Genomic DNA, 21678 nt, shown 5'->3' on the forward strand with positions numbered 1-21678 from the left:
TCCCAATACTACATAATGGCCCCCACACAATATAATGACCTCCACACATTATAATAGCCTCCACACAGTCCTCAACACAGTATGATGGCCTCCACACAAATAATGTCCCCCATACATTTAAATGTCTCTCACATAGTATAATGACTTCCACACAGCCCTCCAAACAATATATTGGCATCACCACAGTCCTCCACATATGGTAGTATAGTGGCCCCCACACAGTAAAATAGCCTCCATAGCACTTCACACATTATAATGACCTCCACACTGTATAATAACCCTTTATGGTCCTCCATACAGTATAATGGCCCTCACAAAGTATGATGCCACTTACAACCCTAGATACAGTATAATCCCCCCCAACCCTTGACACAGTTTGATGGCCCCCAAAGCCCCATACAGTTTTATCATCCCTACCGTCCTTCCCACATACAGTTGATGGTAGCCAGGACTCTCTCACGCTTTATGATGGCCCCACAGTATATTATCAGCATATAGTATATCCTCACATAAGTGAAACAAGAAAAACAAAATCAGCTCACCCAGATCACATGGAGACTCCAATGAAGGACAGGTGCACGGTGAAGCCGGCCCGGCCAAGAAACTCCAGGAGAAGGAAAAAAATCCAGCACTCGTGTCCAGAAAATATATTAAAACTTGCTTTTTTATTCAATATTCATGGTAAAATGGAAATGGATCATATCCACAAGGTATAAAGGTATGGGGATTTTTTATACCTTGTGGATATGATCCATTTCCATTTTACCATGAATATTGAATAAAAAAGCAAGTTTTAATATATTTTCTGGACACGAGTGCTGGATTTTTTTCCTTCTCCTGGTATATCCTCACATAAGTAGTCAACAAACAAACAAACTAGAAAACAGCTTCTCTCTCCCACTCCAGTCTCTTCAGTGTGTGTTCTGAGGCTCTGCACAGCGGGTGCAATGAGTGACATCATCAAGCCCGCTGCACTGAGAGGTCACAGGGAAAATGTTCCATCATCGTTTTAAACTAAGTGCATCTGTGGCGCCCTGGCAAAACCAGGTAGTCACACAGAGAGGCCCCTGCACAACACCTTCCCACACAGGGTTACATACAGCCGACCTGAAACCCTAGTCACACCCCCCCAGGGTAAGAAAGGCACACCAGTGGGTGGGACCAGGCAGATGGAGAATGCCCACCTTGGGGTCTGGAGAACCCGTGGCGGGAAGAGAGTGAGTCAAGTTCTAGTGCAAGTGGAAGTTGGAGTGAAGTGGAGAGAGGAGGGGAGCAGTGTAGCTCCAATGAAGTGCGGAGTCAGAAAGGAAAGACGTCGGGGTTGGAGCCCCGGCTTGCTGGCTAGGTGGCATACGGTGGTCCGTATCTATCAGGAGACGGGAAGACGACTGCCGGAGATCCGAGGTGGACCGGGACAGGGTTGGAGCCCGCCGGTACCGACACCGGAGAACCGACCCGGAAACCGTGCACAGAGGGGGTACTTGGACCCTGAAGCCAGGACCGGAACCAACGGCCTAGCTAATTAACCAATTGAGGGCAGGATTATAGGTCCTGTCCCAACTAAAGTCCCAAAAGCAGACAACCACCCACCGAGAGTGATAGGGCATCCGCCAGGGCCCGGAAGATCCCAAGGGTCAGCGTCAGCGGGCAAGGCTCCCAACAAAAAGGACCAGGAGCGGACTCCCGTGTTTCACACCGGGAAGTCCAACACACCACACACTGAGTGCAGAGGAAAGTGTTACGGATCATCAGCCTGGGTGTGGGACCAGATACACCCGACCACGGCGGCCGGCCACCAGCACCTTGGTTTACCACTGGACTTGTGTGATTTATTCAACCGTGAGTAACCTAACATCCCCCGGTCCGACCGGGCGCGCCGGCCCCTGCAGTCACTATCATCGGCATAGAGACACTGAGCCCCGGGGCATCCATCCCTACCCACGGAGGGGTTAATATCCAGCTGCCATCCCATCGCCCCTGGGAGTCCCAAAACAGCAGCGGTGGTACCACACTTCACCACACACCATGGGTGGCATCACAAACAGTTTACGGCAAATCCCGTACAAATACGTCCCCTTTTATTTGAAGTGTCCGCGCGACTCCCGGGTGCAGTAGAATCCCTCAAGCCACACTGCGGATCCGGATCCGAGCAGCCCGGCTGATGGGGGCGGCAGACATCCAGGATACAGATACAGCTGAAGTGTAACAATGAGATTTGCCACTATTAGCAGGATCCAACTGTTCATATAGCTTGGCCTTTAGATATTAACCAATAAAAGATATATTTTGCTATGAATGTCTATTGTCAGATATGGCAAAATCCCCTCAAAGTAGGGACTAGCATTTTGTGAGCTTACCTGCCAAGCCCTTTTATTCCAGATGCCCCTCTTGCCAGACACTGCAGCCTTAGCCTCTCTACAGGGTCCTGACACTGGGGAATCTGGCGTCGAGCTTTAGATATCATGTCTCGCTCGAATTGGGATACTGCAGCCATGATGATCCTACAAAAACAGAACAGCATTTCAGTTAGGATGGTTGAATACAATACATATGGAAAATATACATTTACTACCATAATATATGTGAATTATTAAATGTGTTCCAATCATAAATTAGCAGCGCCACTCCTAGCAGCTCCACTTCTGTCAGGTGAAGAGAGCTTCTTGTAACAATGTGTCACATGTGAGGTAAATGAAGGATGGGCCTGACTCATTTTAGTGCATAGGTCATGACAGAAAACTGTTAGCTTAGCTTTAAAGAGAAGCCAGGTAATCAGCCCCCTTTACAGGTTTATACAGTAGGGGTAAAACACAGATTTCAGTGATACCTCTCTTATTAACCCCTTAATGACCGCGTGCAGTAATATTACATCCTAGCGGTCATAATGTTACTGCCCGCTGTCTGCTGCCAGCAGCCTGCCGCGATTGGCGCACATCTCAGCTGATTTTCACAGCTGAGATGTGTGCCTGCTAGGCACGTGCAGAATCGTTATTTGCTCGTGTCGTTTAACCCCTTAAATGGCGCTGTCAATATGGGACAGCGCCATTATAACGGCATCGGCGGTAAACTTTTACTTACCGGCCGATACCGGAAGTCACGTGATGTGATTGTGACGCCGTGGCCAAACCAGGTATTCACAGTTAGGCCCCCGCATTACACCTTCCCTCATTAGCAAACACACAGCCAACCAGAAAATCTAGTCACCCCCCCTTAGGCCTAAAACACACTTCCGCATAAAAAACGTACTTGTCTCACGTTTCGTTTTTCGGGTCCATGTTCTGTTTTTATGGGCGTTTCTCCAGTATGTATGACATCCGTGTGATGGCGTATGCTTGCTGTGTGTGCATGTGGAATAGCTGTGTATGCGTACGTGTAATGTCTGTGTGAAATGTTCCGTGTGTGATGCACAATGTCGTTGATACATGTCGGCTGAGAGCAGACAGAGTTGCGCGATGAGAATGAACTCGGGTGAACTTCACCCGACTTCATTGTCATACCACGGCTCTGTCTGGGTGTCGCGTACTGATTAGCGGTCACCCGTGAAGGACTCACCGGTGACCGCTAATCCCCTGAGTGACTGAAGTGAGCAGTGCGATTAGCGCTACTGTCACTCAGGCTAACCGCGGCCAGCTGGAGTCCTCCCCCCGAGACCGCAACTCACCTCTGACTTCATCGCTGTCACTAGGGTGACTTGCTGTCACAGGTGGAGGATCCAGCGGTGGCCGTGAGTAACCTCAGTGACAGCACAGATGATCGCACGGCTCACCTCAGTTGCTGCGTGGGGCTGTCAGGAGCGGCGGTGTTCTTCTGCAGCTCCTGTCACCTTCATGTAGCAGAGCTGGAAGCGACACGGGACCTCCGTGGATTACGCCGGACATGGATGGGTTTTTGGGGCTTAATAAATTGGTGAAAGAGGGTATTTGTTATTCTTTTTTATTGCAAATAAAGGATTTTTCGTTGTGTATGTTTATTAACTTTAAATTACAGGTTAATCATTGGGGATGTCTATGGGTTGCTGCCATTAATTCCTTATTACCCCGATTGCCAACGGACCAGGGCAAATCGGGAAGAGCCGGGTAAAGTTCCAGAACTATCGCATCTAATGGATGCGGCAATTCTGGGCGGCTGCTGGCTGATATTTTTAGGCGGCGGGGCTCCCCATAACGTGAAGCTCCCCATCCTGAGAATACCAGCCTTCAGCCGTATGGCTTTACCCTGGCTGGTATCAAAATTGGGGGGGACCGCATGTCGTTTTTTTTAAATTAATTATTTTACTGCACAGTATAGACCCGCCCACCAGCGGCTGTGATTGGTTGCAGTGAGACAGCTGTCACTCAGCGTGTTGGCGTGTCTAACTGCAACCAATCATAGGTGCCTGTGGGCGGGGGAAGCAGGGAATACGAGATTGATTAATGAGCGGCCGGCATTTTCAAATTAATTGAAGCCGCGTATCTTTGGAAAAGCTGTTCTTCACCGCGCTGATGATCGGGGAATGGTGAGTATGCGACAGAGGAAGATACAGACCAAGCGCAAAAGGGATGATGACTGAGAACAGCAGAAAAAAAGGTAAGTAGACTGCCATTTAACAAAAAAACAAAAACCCGACATCGTTCGTTTAAAAACACACACGGAAGGTACATGCTGAACACAGACATGCTATGTGTGCCGTCCGTGCAGGCACGGACCCATTGACTTTAGCGGGTCCGTGCCTGCGTGCTGATCGCCAAAAACGGACATGTCGGCCGTGTGGGAAAACGCACTCACATACTAACCCCACGGACACACGTTCCGTGTGATTTTACGTGTGTGTGCCATCTACCATAGGGGAACATTGGTCAACGTGTCTCCGGTACGTGCAAAAACGTACCAAACATGTACCGGAGGCACGGATGTGTGTTGCAGGCCTTAGGGAAAGATAGACACACCAGTGGGCATGCCCAGGCAGTTGAGACACACCCACCCAGGGGTCCAGACAGCCCGGGGTGGGAAAAAGAGTAGTTAAGCTTTAGAGTTCAGTTTGGAGAGGAGTGTGGGCTGGAGCTAAGTGTAGCTCCAGCAGTGAAGGTCAAGTTGAACGGTACCAGGGTAGGAGCCCTGGTGCCACTGGCTAGGAGGCAGACGGTGGTCTCCGTCAGCAGGAGACGGGAAGACGGCTCAGTGGAACCGAGGTGGACCGGAACAGGGTTGTAGCCCGCCGATACCGACACAGGGAACCGACCCAGAAACCGTAGCACAAAGGGGGGTACTCGGACCCTGAAGCCAGGACCAGAACCAACTGGAGCTGGTTAATTAACCGATTGAGGCCAGGACTAGAGGTTCTGTCCCACCCAAAGTCCCTCATAAAAGACAACAGCCCACCAATTTGGGATAAGAGGTCACCGTCAGGGCCCATAGATCCCAAGGGCCAGCGTCTGCGGGCACGGCTCCTTAGGCCACATCCAGCCGGGAGCGGACTCCTGAGTTTCACACTAGGAAAGTCCACCTTTCACTCAGCAGTGCAGGACAAGGATAGAGACCACCAGCCAGATGGCCGACCAGAACGCAACCGGCCATGGCACGGGCCACCATCACCTTGGTTTACCAGAGACTTGTGTGTTTTACTAACAGTGAGTACACCAGCACCCCCTGCGGTCGCCTTCCCCTGCACACGCCAACCGGGTCTCGGGGCCACCATCCCTACCCACGGAGGGGTTAACAACTTGCTGCACAACATCTCCCCCAGGTACCCCGTAACAGCAGCGGTGGTGTCCCACCTCACCACACACCGTGGGTGGCTTCACGAACTTACTACGGCCCAGCCCGTACATCTATGTCCCCCCATTTATTCGGCGTGTCCACAAGACCCTTGGGTCCGGAGACCCTCGAGCCACCACCCCTGAAGGCCCGGATCCGAGCAGCGCCGGCTGCTGGCATGGGGGCGACACATGATCACGTGACTTCCGGTGGTTGTCATCGTAGCACAGGGTTATGTGATGACTCTTGTATTACACATGAATTACTTTCAGTTTCCCTCGGCTCAGAGCAGAGTTAAGCAGAAAGTGAGCGTATCTGCTCTTTACAGCTGTGTATCTGTGATCAGCAGATAGGGCAGAGCGATCGGATTGCTGATCGCTATAGCCCCCTAGGGGGACTAGTAGAATAAAAAAAAAAAGTTTTAAAAAGTTAAACTAAAACAAAAAAACCTAAAAGTTCAAATCACCCCCCTTTGCCCCATTGAAAATTAAAGGGTTAAAAAAATATACACACATTTGGTATCGCTGCGTTCAGAAACGCCTGATCTATCAAAATATAAAATCAATTAATCTTATCAGTAAACGGCGTAGCGTCAAAAAAATTCCAAACGACAAAATTATGTTGTTTTTGTCGCCACACCTTTTGTGCAAAATGCAATAACAAGCAATCAAAACGTAGCATCTACGCAAAATTGGTACAGTTAAAAACGTCAGCTTGAGTCGCAAAAAATAAGTTGTCACTGAGCCATAGATCCCGAAAAATGAGAACGCTACGGGTCACGGAATTTGGCGTAAAACGTGCGCCACTTTTTTCGGACAAACGATTTTTTGTAACCCCTTATATAAAAGTAAACCTATACATGTTTGGTGTCTACGAACTCGCACTGACCTGAGGCATCACACCCATACATCAGTTTTACCATATAGTGAACACAGTGAATAAAATATCTCAAAAACAATAGTGCTATCGCACGTTTTTGTAATTTTCCTGCATTTGGATTTTTTTTGCCGTTTTCCAGTACACTATATGGTAAAACTTATTGTTTAATTTAAAATTACAGCTCGTTCCGCAAAAAAATGAGCCCTCACATGACCATATTGACTGAAAAATAAAAAAGTTACGTCTCTCAGAAGAAGAATGGCGAAAAAAAAACCGGAAAGAGAAAAATAGGCCGGTCGTGAAGGGGTTAAGATCAATGCTGTTGTTTAGCTGCAATGTTTGTTTTAGCACCAGGAGATTATGATTGCTTAGACTACAGCAGCTTAAGCTGGGCAGTCCAACATGCCCTCTGCTGTGATTAGCAGCTCACTGTCTATAGACAATGTACATAGAGAGCCTGGTGTGGGCGGGGGCAGCTTTCTGAGCTCTACTACATGCTAAATCTAAAACCTCTGTCAGAATTGTTGCACCTAGTGAATTTAGTGATACATCGTTTCAGCATTTAACTTTAACTTCGAGATAAAATTGCTAACTCCGTTGTTTTCCACCAGGTGGCGCCATAGGTGGTTTCATTGCGTAGCGCATGGCTACTTTACTATACCTAGACACCACTTCTATGCCTATAGCTGCCACCGTTCTCAAGTTAATGGCGGTGGACAGGATATGGGTGGACACACTGTATATTTTTATGCAGCTATCCCTTTCAGGTAGTGAGACTAGCGGCCAGTCCATGCATTGTGGTCCGATCACGGACTGATTAGTACAGACATCTGAACGCGCCCCAAACATCAGCTACATTTTGCAGCCATCCTGACTTTATTCTTGTCTTACCCTGGAGTGTATATAGTTCAGTGACTCAGCTTCTTATGGTTTCTTAGCTTCTGTTGCTATTGTAATTATCCCTCAGGATTTTTTTCCTCTCCTGTGAATTCCCTTGTTGATATTTGTTTACATCTAGGAATGTAGGGATCAAACACCATAAATAAAACCCAGCATTATCCTTTTATAACTCAGAGTAATTATTGCTGCTAAATCATCGGCAACATCCTCCGTCCTCTATAAATGGGTACTATCGTATAATTTACAATGAAAGACGGAAAATAATCGACTAATAAGCAAAACACATATAATTAAAACCAAACTTGGCATATCGGGGAGAGGGGAAGTGGTGGAATAATCATGAATGTGCCTTTTTTCTAGTGTCTAAAAGCCACAAATTGTTTTGCACCAATTTTGCACAAATTATTTGGCTGTGTTGCGCCACTCTTGCCACGTACGAAAAACAGGTGGGAAAATGGACAAGGTGAACTATGCAAATAAGCTGTAAGGCAGATTCATGGACTGCAACTTTTTAAAGGGAATCTGTCGCCAGGTTTTTGCCACCTAATCTGAGTACAGCATAATATAGCAATAAAGACTTTGATTACTTACTGGGCTGCTTACTGTAGTTTTGATAAAATAACTGTTTTGTCAGCATGAGAGTATCACTAGAGGACTAGTACACCTGCTATCATGTAATCCTTCATATTATTGAGCTCTGTATAACCCGCCTCTACCACTGATTGGTAGCTTTCTGCTAATGCACAGTGTACACAGAAAGCTGCCAATCATTGTTGTGGGTGGGGTCATACAGCGCTCAGCATTCTGAGAAGTGTTAGATCGGCAGCAGATAAAACGGGCATTTTATAAACACTTCACCAAGCAGCCTAGTAAGTGAAATATAGCTGTAATCAGTGTTTCTGCCCATACATCATGCTGCTCTCATATAGGGTAACCAAAACCTTGTTAGAGTTTCCCATAAAAAAAATTTAATTCTTACTCAAATTGGGTGAAAAAGTGGAATATTAGCTCTGGATTGAAGAATTACCCTATATCTACAGATGGGCCAAATTTATCACACAATTAATAAATTTGTAGCAAATAATAGCAACGCAGTGAAAAGAAAAGTGACTTAAAAATTCCATTCATGACGAATTCAACCCATTGTGTATTTCCCTCTCTTTAAGGTAGTGAAATAAAACATTTTTGGGTTGAAGATTTGACTTTAAACCTTGAACTGACAAATACATGAAAATGTGACCATTCAAATATTTGGTAGCCACTTAAATGAAATCTTAAAGGAGTTGTCCGACATTAGCTTAACAAAAATTTTTGAGTTTATCTGTGCTGTATTGTCATATAAATCACACTTACATTGTTATTTTCTGTTTTCTAACTTTTGTTCCTCTTGAATTATCCCTTTATTCTCTGCAGCTTCTTGTTTACATTCAGCTCTAGCAAACTGACCACTTCCTGTGCAAAACCTCCCAGTCAGAGCTGTCACCACCCAGCCTCAGTGTCCAGCCCCTCCCCAGTGTCCAGCCTCGCCCCCTGCCCACCCCCTGCACACACATTCCCTGTCAGTATTCTTCCCCAGCACCTGACCTCGTATCACTACAGAATTGAAAATAACAGCCCCACATCGGGCTCTGCACCGCACACGCACACATATGGCTCTATACCGCACACGCACACATATGGCTCTGCACACGCACACATATGGCTCTGCACCGCACACGCACACATATGGCTCTGCACACGCACACATATGGCTTTGCACCGCACACGCACACATATGGCTCTGCACACGCACACATATGGCTCTGCACCGCACACATATGGCTCTGTACCGCACACGCACACATATGGCTCTGCACCGCACACGCACACACATGGCTCTGCACATGCACACATATGGCTCTGCACCGCACATGCACACATATGGCTCTGCACCGCACACATATGGCTCTGTACCGCACACATATGGCTCTGCACCGCACACGCATGGCTCTGCACCGCACACATACGGCTCTGCACCGCACGCGCACACATATGGCTCTGCACCGCACACGCACACATATGGCTCTGTACCGCACACATATGGCTCTGCACCGCACACGCATGGCTCTGCACCGCACACATACGGCTCTGCACCGCACGCGCACACATACGGCTCTGCACCGCACACGCACACATATGGCTCTGCACCGCACACGCACACATATGGCTCTGCACCGCACACGCACACACATGGCTCTGCACACGCACACATATGGCTCTGCACCGCACACACATGGCTCTGCACACGCACACATATGGCTCTGCACCGCACACGCACACATATGGCTCTGCACACGCACACATATGGCTCTGCACCGCACACGCACACACATGGCTCTGCACACGCACACATATGGCTCTGCTCACGCACACATATGGCTCTGCAACCATCCCCATTCCCATCCCCATCGGGAACACATGTGGAATACATACTCACCCTTCCTCGGTCCCTGCCGCTCCTGCACGTTCGCACGCTGTCTGTGCCCTGGACATATCAGCACAGTAGTGACGTCACCGCTGTGCTGAAGAGAGCACAGACAGCGGGAGGGACAGTGATGAGAAGCAGCGCTGTGCTGCTTCTCATCAGCACTTTCAAATGTACCGGCATCTGTGATCTGTGATGCCGGTACATTTGAATGTGCGATCCTGAGCAGGGGGCCCGGTGCTGGAGCTGACACCACGGCAGCTGCCGCCAGGCCCTGCCCCCAGGTCACGGACTCCACAGCAGTGCAGGGGGAGGTTACTGGAGAGTAAAAGAGGTGCGGGGGAATGTGTGGGAGGGTGCAGGGATGGGGGCAGGGCTCATCACACTGTGAACACCCAGCAGGGAGGTGACATGCTGTTTCCACATTTGCATGTCAACATGGCCCTGCCCATGTTGACATGAAATGACCGGAAGCAGCAAAATCGTGGCAGGAGCGGTCACATGACCGCTCTGAGCCGGGGGAGAGGGGCTGACAGCAGGGCAGGTAAGTGGTCTCTATCTACTTACCTGCCCCAATGTAGCCCAATAGGGAAATAAAAAAAAATGTCAAAGAAGCCGGATAACCCCTTTAAGTGCAAGATTAATAAAATGTGGATGTGCTGAGAGTCAGAATTTTTCAAGATATATATATATAACACATTATTTATGTATGCATGTGTTATAAAAATAATATATATAAATAAAACACAAGCATACATAAATAATACAAGCAGGTACTGAGATTTACACCATCGTGAGTCAAAAGAAGTATCCAGCATCATCGTTCGGGGTGTGTAATAAAAAAATCCAAATTTATTTTAGTCCATTAAAAAAAAATGCAGACAAGCATGCTTGTCTGAAAGGTTTTTTAATAGATTTTTAATGAACTAACATAAATTTGGATTTTTTTTTTTATTACACTCCCCGTATGATGAGATATATATATATATATATATATATATATATATATATATATAAAAATATATATTATATTGGGAAAAAAGTATTTGATACACTGCCAGGTTTTCCCACCTACAAAGAATGGTAAGGTCTGTGATTTTTATCGTAGGTACACTTCAACTTTGAAAGAGAAAATCCTCAAAAGAATCCAGAAAATAACTTTGTATGTTATTAAAGAGTTAATTTGCATTTGATTGCATGAAATAAGTATTTGAAACAACAGAAAAACAGAACTTAATATTTGGTACAGAAACTTTTGTTTGCAATTACAGAGGTCAGACGTTCCTGTAGTTGTTGACTAAGTTTGAACACTGCAGTAAGGATTTTGGCACACTTGTCCAGAGGCCTTAAACACACTTCCGCATAAAAAACGTCCGTGTCACACGTTCCGTTTTTCGGGTCCGTGTTCCGTTTTTTATGGGCGTTTCTCCGGTACGTGTGACATCTGTGTGATGGCATATGCTTGCCGTGTGTGCGTGTGGAATGTCCGTGTATGCGTATGTGTAATGTCCGTGTGGTGTCTGTATGTGTTGATCTGTGTGTGTTGTAAAATATCATTGCTACATACCCGCTGACAGCCGACACAGACAGAGACGAGCGATGAGAATGAACTCGGGTGAACCTCACCCGACTTCATTGTCATACCGCGGCTCTGTCTGTGTGTGGTGTCCTGATTAGTGGACATCCGTGATGGAATCACCGAATCACCAGTATCCTCTAATCCCCTGAGTAACTGAAATTAGCGGCGACATTAGCGCTGCCGTCACTCAGGTTACACGCGGCTAGCTGGAGTCACCCACCCGAGATCGCAACTCACCTGTGACTTCTTCGCTGATCGCGCAGCTCACTTCAGTCACTTGGGTGACTCGCTGTCACAGGTAGAGGATCCAGCGGTGGCCACAAGTAACCTGACTGACGTCATCGGTGATCGCGCGGCTCACTTCAGTTGCTGCTTGGAGGTGATAGAGAGCAGTCATTGTGTGTGGCCGCTCTTGTCACCTTCATGTAGCAGAGCTGAGAGCACCGTTGGACATCCATGGATTACGGCGGACCTGGATGGGTTTTTTGGTTTTATTAAATTGGTGAACGAGGGTGTTTGTTTGTTTTAATTATTCTAAATAAAGGATTTTGTGAATGTGTGTGTTTATTTACTTTTAATAACAGGTTAAACATGGAAGTTATCCTGGGGAGACGGCTGCCATGATTAACCTAGGACTTAGTGGCAGCTATGGGCTGCTACCATTAACTCCTTATCACCCCTATTGCCACCGCACCAGGGCAATTCGTAAAGAGTCGGGTAGAGTCCCGGAAATGTTGCTTCTAATGGATGCGGCTTTTCCGGGCGGCTGCTGACTGATATTGTTAGGGTGGTGGGCTCCTCATAACGTGGGGCTCCCCATCCTGAGAATACCAACCTTCAGCCGTGTGACTTTACCATGGCTGGTATCAAAAAAGGGGGGGACCGCACGCCGTTTTTTTTAATTAATTATTTATTTATTTTACTGCACGATATAGACACACCCACCGTATGCTGTGATTGGTTGCAGTGAGACAGCTGTCACTCAGCGTGGGGGCGTGTCTGACTGCAACCAATCATAGGCGCCGGTGGGCAGGGGAAGCGGGGAATAGTAGATTGCATAATAAGCGGCCGGCATTTTCAAAATAGTTAAACCCGCCGTATCTTTTGCACAGCTGTTCTTCGCCGCGCTGGTGATCAGGGATCGGTAAGTATGAGATAGGGGGAGATACAGACCGACCGACAAAGAGATATTGACTGACAACCACAGAAAAAAAGGTAAATTGACTGACAACCACATAAAAAATAGAATGACCGACATTGCTCACTAAAAAACGCACACGGACGGTACGTGTAGCACACGGATATGCTACGTGTGCTGTCCGTGCTGGTGAGGACCCATTGACTTTAGCGGGTCCGTGCCTGCGTGATGCTGGCGAAAAATGGACATGTCGACTGTGTGGGAAAACGCACACACGTACAAACGACACAGACACACGTTCCGTGTGTTTTTACGTGTGTGTGTCTGCTACCATAGGGTAGCATTGGTCTACGTGTCTCCGTGCCGCCGGTACGTGCAAAAACATACCAAACACGTACCGGCAGCACGGATGTGTGTCGCAGGCCTCACAGATAGTCTCCAGATCTTTCAGGTTTCGAGGCTGTCACTAGGCTTTCAGCTTCCTCCAAAGATTTTCTATTGGGTTCAGGTCTGAAGATTGGCTAGGCCACTCCAGGACCTTGAAATACTTCTTACGGAAGCCCTTGCTGTGTGTTTTGGATCACTGTCATGCTGGAAGACCAAGCCACAAGTCATCTTAATGCTATTACTGAAGGAAGGAGGTTGTTTGACAAAATCTCACGATACATGACCCCATCCATCCTCCCTTCAATATGGTGCAGTCATCCTGTCCTCATTGCAGACAAGCACCCCCAAAGTATGATGTTCCACCACCATGCTTCAAGGTTGGGAAAATGTTGTAGTAATCCTTCTTCTTTCTCCAAACAGGGAGAGTGTAGTTGATACCAAAAAGTTCTATTTAGGTCTCATCTGACCACATGACTTTCTCCCATGCCTCCTCTGGATCATCCAAATGGTTGCTGGTCAATGTCAAATCAGCCTGGACATGTGCTGGCGTGAGCAGGGGGACCTTGTGTGCCCTGCAGTATTATAATCCATGACAGAATAGTGTGTTACTAACAGTAATATTTGAGACTATGGTCCCAGTTCTCTTAAGGTCATTGACCAGGTCCTCACATGTCCTGCACTGATTCCTAACCTTTCTCAGATTTATTCTTACACCACGAGGTGAGATATTGCATGGAGCCCCAGACCAAGTAAGACTGACTTAAATGGTCCCTTAGTCTGGTTCAGTAGGCTACACAATCATGGGGAAGACTGTTGACTTGACAAATGTCCAGAAGGAAGTCATTGATACACTCCACAAGGAGGGTAAGTAAACAAAGGTTACTGCTAAAGAAACTCGCTGTTCACAGAGTGCTGTATCCAAGCATATTAATGGACAGTTGAGTGGAAGGAAAAAGTGTGGTAGAAAAAGGTGCACAAGGAACCGGGATAATGACAGCCTTGAGAAGATTGTTAAAAAAGGCCATTCAACAATTTGGTGGAGATTCACGAGTGGACTGCTGCTGGAGTCAGTGCTTCAAGAGCCACCACACACAGACATATCCAGGACATGGGCTACAACTTATGCATTCCTTGTGTCAAGCTACTCATCACCAATAGACAATGCCAGAATCGTCTTACATGGGGCAAGGAGAAAAAGAACTGGACTGTTGCTCTGTAGTCCAAGGTGTTGTTTTCAGGTGAAAGTAAATTTGCATTTCATTTGGAAATCAAGGTCCCAGAGTCTGAAGGAAGAGCGGAGAGGCCACAATCCAAGCTACTTGAGGTCTAGTGTGACGTCTCCACAATCATTGATGGTTTGGGGAGCCATGTCATCTGCTGGTGTATGTCCATTGTGTGCAGCCGTCTACCAGGAAATTTTAGAGCACTTCATGCTTCCCTATGCCAACAAGCTTTTTGGAGATGGAAATTTTATTTTCCAGCAGGACTTGGCACCTGTCCACACTACCAAAAGTACCAACACCTGGTTTAATAACCACAGTATCACTGTGCTTGATTGGCCATCAAACTCGCCTGACCTAAACTCCATAGAGAATCTATGAGTATTGTCAAGAGGAAGATGAGAGACACCAGAAGCAACAATGCAGAGAAGCGGAAGGCTTCTATCAAAGCAACCTGGGCTTCCATAACACCTCAGCAGTGCCACAGGCTGATCGCCTCCATGCCACGCCTCTTTGATGCAGTAATTCATGCAAAAGGAGCCCTGACCAAGTATTGAGTGCAATTACTATGCATACTTTTCAGTAGTTTAAAATCATTTTTTCAGTTGGTCTTATATAATATTCTAATTTTCTGAGATAATGACTTTAGGGTTTTTCATTGGCTGTAAGCCATAATCATCAACATTAACAGAAATAAACACTTGAAATACATCCCTCTGTGTGTAATGACTCTACATAATATATGTGTTTTTCTTTTTGTATTGATTTACCGAAATAAAGTAACTTTTTTGATGATATTTTAATTTATTGAAACGTACTTGTGTATCTTGTGTATGTATTTTTATGTATATATATATATATATATATATATATATACACATATATATATATTTATATTTATTATATATATACACAATAAATATATGACTGTTTGGTGTGCCCTCAAAATAATGCAACACAAGGCCATTAATATCTCATCAGGACACAGAACATGGTTCCAGTAATTTCTGTCCTTAGTCTGGCTTTCTTGGGGAATTTTGAAGGTATAATTCTGTGTGGGATGGATTCTAAGGGGGCCCTTTGCCCTGATTAAAGGGAATCTGTCACCAAGTTTTTGCTTCTTTGTCTGAGAGCAGCATAATGTAGGCAAAGAGATTCTGAAACTAACCGTTTTTATTTTACAGGGTGCAGCTGTTCTGACTTTATCTCAGAATTGAGTTTAGGAGAGCTGAGAGCTGCCCACACCAGACTCTCAATAGAGATTGTGCATTGACTGTCAGGTGTCAATCACAGCAGGGGGCGTTGCTGACTGCAGAGAAGTCACACCAATCTTAATCAAAGATCAATAAACCCTTTACTATGAGTAAACAATAGCTTGTACACAGATAAGAGAAACACATTTTTTTTTCCTGTTTTTCACCCTAGTAACATGCTGTCTCCAGCTTACAATGCAAAATCCTGGTGACAAAGTCCCTTTAACTTGTCAAATTTGATGTCAAAATTTGTCATTTTATTAAAGGGCATCATTGTAATTTTTGTATATTATGCGGATCTTACAGTAAATAATGAGCAATGCCAAATCCCAGAAAATGCCTAGAGATGTGATACATTAGGAAAAATTTTTAATTTTTAAAAATTTAAAGTGGTTGTCCACTATTTACTTCCCAAACTGGCACAATGTCACGTGACTGCTGTAGCCAATCAGTAGACGCTGACCAGTTGCAGCCTTTATATGTTATTTTGAGAAAAAGAACTATATTTTGGAGTAAAATGTGAAGGTTGCAGTGATCAGCTGTCACTAATTGCAGCCATAACATGACTTTCTTATTGGCTGGATACCTGCAAGTAACACAGAGTGGAGAGCAGAGCAGCAGTGCCATTACAGTGTAGGGTTTTTGTACTTTATGCAGCACTCTTGGGTTTTAAGGATTTGTGCACCCCACCATGAATTTCTGCTGTGTTGATCGGGACAGATTCAGAGATCTATACTTCAGCATTTGTAGGCATAAAACATCATTACATTTTCCATCAAATTACATATCCCAAATTCTTCCCAAAAAGCATTGCGTTTAGGGGAGAATATATTGTCCACACGGAAAACACCATATGCAAGCACAGTGACAGATCTATACATTTGTAAGATGTCCGAAGAGAGACTCTGAACCCTAAGGTTAATTTTAGTGTGTGTTGCTGTACATTCAAAATGTGTGGATTTTTTATGAAGATTGCAGATTTTTCAACAGTTGTTTCTTTAAAAACCACCATTACCAATCTTTGCTATCCGTCTTCACCGATGACACATAGGGAAATGTGCACACGGAAGTGGTCACATGTTTACACGATATGTTATTGCTGGAGGTCAGTATACAGACATCATGGAAACCAGTGTAAATATATCCTTGGGAAAGCCAAGGGATTGCTAAGGTGAATATATTATTATTATTATTATTATTTATTATTATAGCGCCATTTATTCCATGGCGCTTTACAAGTGAAAGAGGGTATACGTACAACAATCATTAACAGTACAAGACAGACTGGTATAGGAGGAGAGAGGACCCTGCCCGCGAGGGCTCACAGTCTACAGGGAATGGGTGATGGTACAATAGGTGAGGACAGAGCTGGTTGCGCAGTGGTCTACTGGGCTGAGGGCTATTGTAGGTTGTAGGCTTGTTGGAAGAGGTGGGTCTTGAGGTTCCTCTTGAAGCTTTCCACGGTAGTGGAGAGTCTGATGTGCTGAGGTAGAGCGTTCCAGAGTATGGGGGATGCACGGGAGAAATCTTGTACACGATTGTGGGAAGAGGAAATAAGAGAGGAGCAGAGAAGGAGATCTTGTGAGGATCTAAGGTTGCGTGCAGGTAGGTACTGGGAGACTAGGTCACAGATGTATATAAAATGCACAATAAATGCTTAAGCTTTCCATAATAAAAATTGACATGCTTTAGATCTAAAAATCTTCAAAGGTCTATTTTATTGTGGAAAATTGTCAGAATTTCTGATTGATTCACAAGAACTTATACTAATGCCGGCGTCACACGGTACGATATATTGGGCGTTATGTCGTCTGGGTCACGTCATAAGTGACGCACATCCGGCATCGTCAGAGATATCGTACGGTGTGACACTTCCTCCGAACTACTGTGAATGAGCAAAAATACTCAACTTATCGTTGCTCGTTAACACGTCGTTCATTTTCAAAATGTCTGTCCTCCTTCTGTGCTCCGGTTTTTCATCCCGAGGCAGCACACGTCGCTCCGTGTGACACCACGGGAGCGACGAACACAGCATACCTGCGGCCGCCGGCAATGAGGAAGGAAGGATGTGGGCGGGATGTTTACGTCCCGCTCATCTCCGCCCCTCCGCTTCTATTGACCGGCTGCCGTGTGACGTCGCTGTGACGCTGAACGTCCCTCCCCCTTCAGGAAGAGGATGTTCGCCGCCCACAGCGACGTCGCCTGGGAGGTAAGTGCGTGTGATAGGGGGTTAACGACTTTGTGCTCCACGGGCAACTAAGTGCGGGGCGGGTACGATCGCTCGTGCGATCGCATGATAGATCGTCCTGTGTGACGCCGGCATTAGAGGTGCGTCTGCGTCTTTGATTCACAGATCACTTCAGTGGCATGCATAGAAATCACAGGACCTCATTTAATTGGGCCCTTCCCTCCCAAAAAAAACAAAAACACCCCAAGCTATACAAATATTCAATGCCTTGAAAAAAGTTTTCATACTTCATGAACTTTTCCACAGTTTTTAACATTACACACACAAACAAAAATTTAAATTGGCTGGAATCATTAGCGGATGCCATGTCACGTTTGGAGAGTTCCTGAGGTGTCTAAACAGTGGAGTTCCCTCTCAAGTGACCCCATTCTGGAAACTAGAGCCCTCAAGGATTATATCCAGGGATATGGTGAGCATTTTGAAACCACAGGTACTTCACAAAATTTGATAAACTTAGATTGTCATATTGAAAATTTTCATTTTTTTTTCACAAAAATCTTGCTTTAGTACCAAATTTCTCACTTTTTCAAGAGGAAATGTGGCACCCCTGATGCTCAGTTACCACTGGGTATTGCATTTCACTTAAGTACTCATCCCGGATAAGGTAGGGGTTAACCACTGGTGGTCTTCACTTACACAACACAGCCAGGAAGTCAGTAAGCAGTTACATAACACACTGCTTAGCATCAACCACTGCAACTGGGCTGGAGGTTGTCACCATAGCAATGGAACTTCCCCAGCACCAGTGAGTCATCAGGAAGGTGGGGGCAGCATGAAGTGAGGAACACACAGTTTTTACCTGAGAATAGTCTGGGACACAGAACAACACGGTCGCAGGGGAAGGAAGCAGGAGAGCTTACCAGTGGAAGCTGTGGCACAGAGGAGAAACTCGATTGCTGAGGGGAGAGCTTAATTGCACCCTTGGAACCGGCGCAGTACAGGGTGCAGAGCCCTAATATGGTGCATACTTCAAGTTGCACCACCAGCATCTGCTGGACAGGGGGATTTTATGTCCCTCTAGCCAACACTAGATCACGGAACACAGTTACAACATAGGGCCCGGAGTTGTGATCACGGTCAAGCCCCAAACGGATTTACGCTGCCTGGAACCTTAATACCGAACAGGGGTCCCCAAGTATTTCAGGTCACGGGTATCCACACAGAAAGCGCAAGAAAGGAAGGGCCTACGCTCCACAACACTGGCGGTGACCTCCGAATTATCCGGGACCGGATGGGGCCCATCACAGAAGAAACCGGCACTCCAAGGATGACAACTAGATCACAGCAAGCCAGTGTGATCCTGCAGTAAGCTGACTGCACATGCGGCCAGCATTTCTGCTGAAGACAAGGAGTAGGAGGGGTGCAGGGGACCAACGCTGCAGAAGGTAACGGAGGAGCCCGGAGGAGACCGGGGGGGTGACAGCCTGACAGGGGGTGACCTTGGAGGACCTTTCAGTGCCATCTGCTATATCAAAGGGCACAAAAATCAAAGAAGAAGGATGAATGTAGCAGGAACACCACTAGGGCAGCGGCAGCCATTTTAGTTAGTCGGAAGGGGGACTGGGAAGTAGGACGTGGATCGGTGGGATGAGCAGACTGTGGCCACACTGGGGACCGGGGGAGGACATTTATCTCCCATCTGACATGTTTGATCATACCACATGGCAGATGAATCATTTTTTTTAGCAGTGCTGCATTAACTTTCCCATGGTCACTGTTACACGGTTTGTAACGGTGATCACGTGACTGGGGACTGGAAAAAACAACCCTGATCGTGATCTCGAGAGTCTCAGCTACCCCCAGTATCTGAATTTCTGGAGATTTTCCGACACTGGGGGATGCTATACACTTTATCCTGAACGCCATGAAAAAGCGGTGCAAATGAATAAGTACCTTCTGCCGCCGTTACAAGATGTATCGGCGGTCGTTAAGGAGTTAAACCATCAATTGTAGCCCTGCCAGTATCTTTATGTCACATGCCCAGGGATATGGGGTACTCGGTCCTGGCCAGTGTCTCTCTTGGGAATGTCACGGTGGTGGCCATTGCCCGGTTCTGTGCCCTGGGCCATTTTTGTAATGGGGTGTATTTACAGGGGATTTAGGTTAGTGTTCATATGTGACGCCACCTGTGGTGTGCGACCACGTAAGGGGGCCGCCGCTGCAGGGTTCTTCTCATCAGCCAAGATGGAGTCACTCCCCACAGACGGAGTGGTTACCCTGGGAGGGTGGCTGGCTGGCTGACAGTGGGCCATAGGCGCCGGAGCGTGGGACGGCGTCGCTAGTAAATAAGGGAGACGAGGCAAGAGTTCTGATTCAGGTGTTTACTCACTGGTTAGAAGATTGCCTGAGAGTGTCCTAGTTCACTGCTGGTAAGTAGACAAGTTATCCAGTGCAAGTTCCAGGCAATTACCAGTGTCAGTGTAAATGTCCTGTTTGTCCAAGCTATCAAGCGACTGGCAGAAGGAACCTGGGCTGAGCTCCTGCTCACAAGGCTCCGCAGTAGAAAGGTGAGCTGTGTCTTGTCCCTCCAGCACTGGTGCTTTCCTGCACCCACTCTGGTCTTAGGGGACGTCTGTCTAGAAAACTCTCTATGTCTAATGGCTACCTCCTCTTATACCCCATGTGGCACTCGCCCCCAGTGGTTGTCCTGGTGACCGGAAAATCCCATGCTACTGGATGGCTGACTCTCTCTGAACGCCCCAGTCCACTCCCCCCTGTGGGGAAGGTATCTAACTGCATGTGAAATGTGTGTGTCTGGTGTGAGCACCGGCAAACCTCCTGTCACTTACCCTAGATAGATACTGCTCCTTAACTCAGTTGCTGTACCCTGTAGCGACCAGAGCTTCAGGGGCGCTACATGTGACGCCAGGAAAAAGGGTTGTCGCGCCAAGGGATATGGGGTACTCAGTCCCGGGCAGTGTCTCTCTTGGGAAAGTCACGGTGGAGGCTGTTGCCTGGTTCCGTGCGCTGGGCCCTTTTTGTAATGGTGTGTATTTACAGGGGATTTAGGTTAGTGTTCATACATGATGCCACCTGTGGTGTGCGGCCAGGTAAGGGGGCCGCCGCGGCAGGGTTCTTCTCACCAGGGGTGGATGTTGATTGCAGCCAAGATGGAGTCACTTCCCACAGGTGGAGTGGTTGCCCTGGGAGGGAGGCTGGCTGGCTGACAGTGGGCCGTAGGCGACGGAGTGCAGGACGGCTTCGCCAGTAAATAAGGGAGATGAGGCAAGAGCTCTGGTTCAGGTGTTTACTCAATGGTTAGGAGATTGCCTGAGAGTGTCCTGGTTCACTGCTGGTAAGTCTCTGGTTAACCGGTGCAAGTTTCAGGCGGTTACCGATATCAGTGTAAATGTCCTGTTTGTCCTCACTATCAAGTGAATATGCTGAGCTCCTGCTCACAAGCCCCAGGCTCCGCAGCAGAAAGGTGAGCTTTGTCTCGTCCCTCTAGCACTGTGTTACGTCACCACCGGAGTCCGCTCCATCAACTTCTACTCCGATCGCCAGGCAACGCAGTGCTCCTGCCGTGGATAGTGCTGGTGATGGGAGAGGAGTCGATGCCGGTGGGCGCAGGCTCCGTTCATCCACTGGTCTGGGTTTCCTGGGGATCTGCCGTGCCACTGGCTGACTGTAGGTGGCGGGTGTCTCCCAGCTTAAGTACCATCATTCAGCTACAGCCTATGGGAAGACACCACACCCTTTTTAATGACCCTCTTGTCTGCTGACCTCTGCCAGACATAGTTCTGAAAATTCTGGCTCCTGTTTCGTCCTGTGATTTTGTGTGCTGATTACCGCTTGTTTCCTGACTACCCTCCTGCCTGCTGTTTTTGTACCTCGCTGCCCGATCCGGTTTTGACCTCTGCTTGTTTCCGATTACGTC

At 47.1% G+C, this 21678-nt stretch overlaps 1 protein-coding gene across 1 annotated transcript in view; it reads right to left on the reverse strand.

Moving 5' to 3' along the window:
- The window catches only part of LOC142314449 (calcyphosin-like protein), a 58715-nt gene that overhangs the window by 22549 nt on the left and 14488 nt on the right, over positions 1-21678 (reverse strand). Inside the window, exon 2 of the mRNA XM_075352469.1 lies at positions 2358-2501. Coding sequence (XP_075208584.1) covers positions 2358-2494 — 137 coding nt within the window. The 5' untranslated portion in view covers positions 2495-2501. The remainder of the gene's footprint in view (positions 1-2357; positions 2502-21678) is intronic.

This window comes from Anomaloglossus baeobatrachus, chromosome 1, assembly GCF_048569485.1.
Source record: "Anomaloglossus baeobatrachus isolate aAnoBae1 chromosome 1, aAnoBae1.hap1, whole genome shotgun sequence".
Lineage (NCBI taxonomy): Eukaryota > Metazoa > Chordata > Amphibia > Anura > Aromobatidae > Anomaloglossus > Anomaloglossus baeobatrachus.